Source organism: Antrostomus carolinensis, unplaced genomic scaffold (genome assembly GCF_000700745.2).
Source record: "Antrostomus carolinensis isolate BGI_N321 unplaced genomic scaffold, ASM70074v2 scaffold37853, whole genome shotgun sequence".
In the NCBI taxonomy this organism is placed as follows: domain Eukaryota; kingdom Metazoa; phylum Chordata; class Aves; order Caprimulgiformes; family Caprimulgidae; genus Antrostomus; species Antrostomus carolinensis.
The window spans coordinates 7,224-13,198 of record NW_010305108.1 but is presented as its reverse complement, the minus strand read 5'-3'; the positions used below and the strand labels follow the sequence as shown (position 1 = coordinate 13,198).

At 43.6% G+C, this 5,975-nt stretch overlaps 1 protein-coding gene across 1 annotated transcript; it reads left to right on the top strand.

The window, feature by feature from the left end:
• Positions 1-635: 635 nt before the first annotated feature.
• GRP (gastrin releasing peptide) lies at positions 636-4,585 on the top strand (the record flags this gene model as incomplete). The annotated part of the gene is made up of 2 exons (XM_010164691.1): positions 636-886; positions 4,190-4,585. Coding segments are annotated over 2 exons (305 nt in total), but the record flags the coding sequence as incomplete, so codon positions are not given.
• Positions 4,586-5,975: the final 1,390 nt, after the last annotated feature.

Genomic DNA, 5,975 nt, shown 5'->3' with positions numbered 1-5,975 from the left:
GGTGCGGGACAGAGCGTGGGGGGACGCCACTGTCCCCGCTGCCCTGAGCGTGGTCATTTGCTGAGGATGTTTCCGGGAAGGCAGCCGGGCGAGACCCGGGAGCTCCCCAACACCCAGAACCCAACCAGCACCTCGGGTGCTGCCTCTCACCCTCCTCTCTAGGCAGCCGCCGTTGCAGCCCACAGCCAGCTCAGCCCTCGTTGTGCTGACAATAAAGTAGCGTGTACGTATCAAAAGTGCGGCCCGTTCAGCTCCTAGAAGGGCGCTGGGACGGGCTCACACCAGAGTTCCCACATCTCCCGTCGAGGCAGGGAAAGTCTAAAACCTGCAGCTTCACCAGGCGCTTCTGACTCCAGCACATCTCACCTGGTGCCTCCCCTCGCTCCAGGGAAAGTGCTTGGTTATCTTTAGCTCATTCTCAGCAACGTTTTCTCTGACAATGGAGCATAAGAGACAGAGGAAATGAATTGTGTGTGACACTGTGACAAAAATCTCCCATCCCAGTTGTGCTTCAACTTTGATATCCTCTAACCCCTTCCCTCCACACTACACAATAGCAGTGTCCAGCTGCTGTCTGAACAGTCACAACTATAGCTGTTTGGGTTAATTTCCTGCTACTCTCATTGTTGTTACAGGACATTTAATGGGGAAAAAGAGCACTGGAGATTTTCCTTATGTTTATGAAGAAGAAAACAAGACACCGTTTTCAGCATTGCCTGAAAATATCAAGCAGTTGGAAGACTATCTGCAGTGGGAAGAAATCTCGAAATATTTGCTACGACTGCTGGAAGGGAATGAAAATAAAAGTGCTCACTTTTTAAAAGGAGAGCTTCCCTGGTACACCAGGAACACCTGGGAGACAGATGACAATAACAGTTGGAAAGATGTAAGTAAGATAAAACCTGTAAAAACACTCCATGTATTCAAATTCCGTTTTACAGTGACATATCAGCTTCCTCTCACTTGTGGGTTGTCCAGAAGAGTAGCCAAACCGCATCTCATACACTAGTCATTCAGAAAAGTGAGATTCTGCTCTTGACTGCAGGTTGTCACTCACAGACTGTATTTTTTATGAATTAATTTGCTCCTGGGCATAAACTCAGCAAGCATTAAGCAGATTTTAGTCTCTGGATTTTCTTCAAGTTGCTTGGTCCCTCCATTCTTTTCTTTTCTAGCACTTCATGCTCAGATGGTCACATCAGCACCAAGTTCTGTATTCACCCAGCGAAAACAAGCCAGTGTGAAAAGCAGGGTGACTGTTGAGGGCAGGAGGAAGGCACAGTGTGTTGTGCATAAAGCCGCACCATGGTCACTGTCTCCCTTGGTCGCCGTTCTGGCTGTTGTTGTCTTGTCTGGCTTGTGAGGAACCGCCACCAGTGGATAGAGCAACTGGGTTTGAAAGGTTCCTCTGGTCCCAGCTTTGTCTTTGCCTCCTGCAAGTCTTTCCCCCCAGCTAATGGTGCTGGCCACTGCTGTGGTCACTTGTGGTCTTGCAAAATGATTCTGTGGCTACTGTTAAGCTGTGTTGTGTGCCTCTTCTTCCCTCAAGTTAATGCGCTTATTAGCACGATTTCACAAGATAACAAGGCTTTGGAGCAGATTCACCCCTATTCTTCTGGCAAATCCTATAAAATACACTGGGTAGGATATCAGTGAGGTTTTACAGACTCATCAGGGTCCACGTGACAGAATGTAAACTGCAGGATTTACTAGAATACTCCTTTATAATGCATCAGGTACAGTAATAGTGATAGAGCTGCAGAACTCTTTTGGGTGACATTGAAACAGAATAAAAAGATGAATACACCCCCTTGAAGCCATTAATGAGAAGATTTTTTTTTTTTTCTTCCCATATCCTTCTGTAATATGATGTAATTGATATTCCTGGGCTAACTTCAGCCCAGTCTCCCTCCTGAAATCCTGGAGCAGTAAAGTCAGCGAATACTTTGGTTTTGACTTGAATATGGGCAAAAAATTACCCATTCAGTTAGGCCATGATTGAAGTCTCTTACACCGCTCGTATGAACACTTCATAGGTTTCTTTCTGGCTATGGCTTTATGACAGTGATGCTTATAACTGTGATTAATACTATCCAAGAAGAAAACTATTTATCTCATCCCCAGCTCTACAGTGTGCAGCTTTGTAATCAAATCAGATGAACAAATTCCATTATGCTATGTAAAGAGGGAAGTATTTTGACTTCTGAAAGTGTCTGGTAATAAATCATACGAAGGCTGAAAGTTGCCTCCAGTAAGTTGAATCATATCCATATATGTGTACTTTTACCCTAAAGTAATATACATGTTTTTGTGGTCAGACGTTGAACATAGACATGGAATAAGGAGATTATTGCCTTAAATATCCAGATTTCTCCAATGATTAGTAAAAAAATGTCTTTCACGTGACTAAGATATACAACAACTTGCAGAACCTCATTTTGCCATAGAACCTTTGATTTCCAGCATTCAACAGTTACTCTGTCTCCATCATGAAGTAAAACATAATCATGAAAGTAGTGTGTAACCTGTGCTTTCCTACTGTTGGACACAAATGCCTGATTATACACAGTCTAGATAAGATACGATGTGGGGTTTTTCCTTTGGCTTCTGCAAGCAAAAACCCAGCACCTAGAAGTTAAGCTATATATCTTTTTGAGATCTGCCTTCCCGATGAAGACGACCTGAACATTGAAAGGAACACGCTTTACGTTTTTGAGGGTTGTGATAGTTACCTAAACATTTAAATAATTATAATTGTTATTTTTAATAAAGCAGGCCTTGTTTATTTATAAAGGTGGAATTCTAGTATGCATATGAAATTCAGTCATACATGTGCACAGTGATACAAGAGCATAAATGACCTTTGGATTTTGATTCTGTAGATTTTTCTGGATGTGAGGGGTTCCATGTTGCACAAACTTTGGTAAGACAACACCTTCGTTTAAGGTGCTGCTGTACCACAGCTAACAAAGGTGTCCATGCACAGGAGTGATGAATGTAGCTACCTGCCTCGGTGGAAGACGGCCAGGTAGAGCAGACTGACGACGATGGTGCAGTGCATATGAGGAGTCTGTACTTGGCATTAAATGCTTTTCAAGCCATATTGTGTTGAAATAGAAACTAATTCTAGGAGGAGCCAGATATCATACTTACAGCGGGTTACTGCTCACTGTGAAGTGGCCTGTTGGATTGAAGTATTGAAATGTGACCAAAAAAAGGTAAATCGTGAACCCTGCTGTCAGCTGATGGAATAGCTGTCCCAAGACCGTATCACCATCAAGGAGCTGTAGTTCTCATAGACTGAGCGTGCACTTGCAGAGATGCTAATGACGAGGAGTCGATCTCTGCATGTGCAACCCTGTGCTCCCATCTACCAAGCCTAAGCAAAGACAGGCTGTGTTGGAAACGAATGTACTATGAGGGCTTTATTTCATGGACTATTTCAAATTTAGCTGATTTAATTTTAAATTTGAATTTTAAATTTAAGATCAGAAATCCCCAAAACTAAAGGCTGCAGAAGTAAATACAGGTACATACTTCAGGTAACTCAATTCAGGGTCTTGCTTATGAGCTCAAATTCATCCAGTGCATTATTTACCACTAATGCTCACACTGTGCTGTACATTTCTCAAGAATAAAAAATTTATTTCTAAAAGACTCACCCAAAGTAGGAAAAGTGCTGTAATGCACAAATAGTTGAAAAAGACAAAAGACATGAATGTATTTGTTCTGGGAATTAGGCATAGGGTGTTGCACCCGAGTTACTTTCTTCTGTTTTCATTTAATACCAGGCAATCACAGAATCACAGGCAAATTAAGATCTTGCTTGCTCTTTATTCTGTAAATAAATTACAGTTACAGCAGTTAAAGATCAGAAGGGAAATCTTGCCTGCAAGTTGGCCTAAGTGTGAAAGTAAGTTGGAAAATAAGCTTTAAATTGTTTCTGTGACTTGGCTTTCTAACAGTAATGAGACACTATATAAATGAGATGGCAGACAGAATGATTTGGGAGAATGACTTTCCTCGTACTTTGGCAGTGGGTTATTACACTAACCAAGACAAATGAGGTCTGTTTTGGACAGATTAGGAATGTGTTTGTTATGTGAGCAGATATATATGAGGCTTATTAACTTTGTGAATGACTTTCTTCAGGACCAGTCTATACATAATATTTTTCTCTTTTTATTAGATGATGGACTATCTACTTCAAGTTGTGAATATGAAAGAGAGCACTCCAAGCTGAAAGGAAGTCTCTAAATCATTAAGAAATTGAATGCTTTCCGTAAGAGACTATATTTCACAAGCACTTGATTGTATCAGATAATCAACAAGGTCTCTTTTCTGTAAACAAGATTCCCTTTGTGTAAAATATCTAAATACACATATTCTCGTATGTTTCAGCAATGACTGAACTCTCTACTTCATTTTCAAGGTTGCATTTTCTCACTTGAATGGCTTTGATATATATATATATAATTGTCATGGAAGGGTCTTCCAATTAATTATATAATTTACCTATCCAATCAGATCATCTCTCAGTTCAAAACATTTTAACATTCGCAATAAACAGTACTAATAAAAAGGCTGAGTTTATACTTTTGTTTGAGTTAATAAAATAGAAATTGGCTGTGCCACAGCTAGTAACAAAGGAAACAGCAGGACGGTTCATTTTCCACTGCAGCTCTTCTCGAATTGCTCCCTGGTCAGTAATTTTTTTTCTGTAGAGGGAGGCGGACGCTGCCTTTCCAAGGTCTCATGTGCCAAATTTGGAGCGTGGGGTGGACTGCACATGCAGACAGGAGGGACATATACTGAGAGACACTGCCTTGCCTCCTTGTTTGACCCAGAGGTGTTGTGGCAGCTCAGCATGCTCCCACCACACACTCTGAACCACACATTAGCAGGTCTGGTACCATTGTACGTCCACATGAGATTAAAGGAAGGACATTGTCTCCCAGGAGAACAAGCTCGTGACACCTTTTGTGGAGCTACAGCACACTGTAGCCAAAGCAGTGCTCCTTGCTCACCCATCCTTCTCTGGGCTGGACGGTCACCTACCAGAAGCCCAGACAAAGAGATAATGTGCTACCACCTTTCCTCAGAGGAGAGCACTGATGGACCAGATTGTGTGGATGATAGGAAGCATCGTCTGTGCACAGCTCAGCACAGAGCAGGAGAAGCAGGTCTGGATACAGAGGTGACACTGCTCAGCACTGGTGAGGCCACCCCTGTGGTACTGTCTTCAGTTCTGAGCATCCCAGAACAAGAGGGACATGGATGAACTGGAGAGAGTCCAACAAAGGGCCACAACGGATGATTAGGGGATGGAGCATAAAGGGAGAAAACCTTGGGATTGTTGAGCCTGGAGAAAAGGAGGCTGAGGGGAGACCTTCTGGCTCTGTCCAACTCCCTGAAAGGAGGGTGGAGAGAGGTGGGGGTGGGTCTGTTCAACCAAGGAACAAGTGACAGGACAAGAGGAAATGGCCTCAAGTTGCGCCAAGGGAGGTTTAGGTTGGATATCAGGAAAAACTTCTTCAGCAAAAGGGTTCTCAAGCACTGGGACAGGCTGCCCAGGAAGGTGGTGGAGTCACCATTCCTGGTGGGATTTAACAGACAGGCAGACGAGGTGCTGAGGGACATGGGTTAGAGGTGGAATTGACAGTGTTGGATTCATGGTTGGACTTGATGATCTTCAAGATCTTTTCCAACCACTACGATTCTGTGAAAGGCGGCAACTGTTCAGCCCGGAGAAGAGAAGGCTCGGGGAGTCTCACCAACGTGTGTGAACACCTGAAGGGAGGGTATGAAGAAGGAAGGGTATGAAGAAGGGAGGGCCAGGTTCTTCCCAGTGCCCAGACCAGAGGCGCTGGGCACCTCTGCACATCAGGACACACTTGCTCAGCGTAAGGGCGGCTGAGCACTGGCACAGGCTGCCCAGAGGGGCGGGGGGGGTCTCCCCCTTTGAGAAGATAATC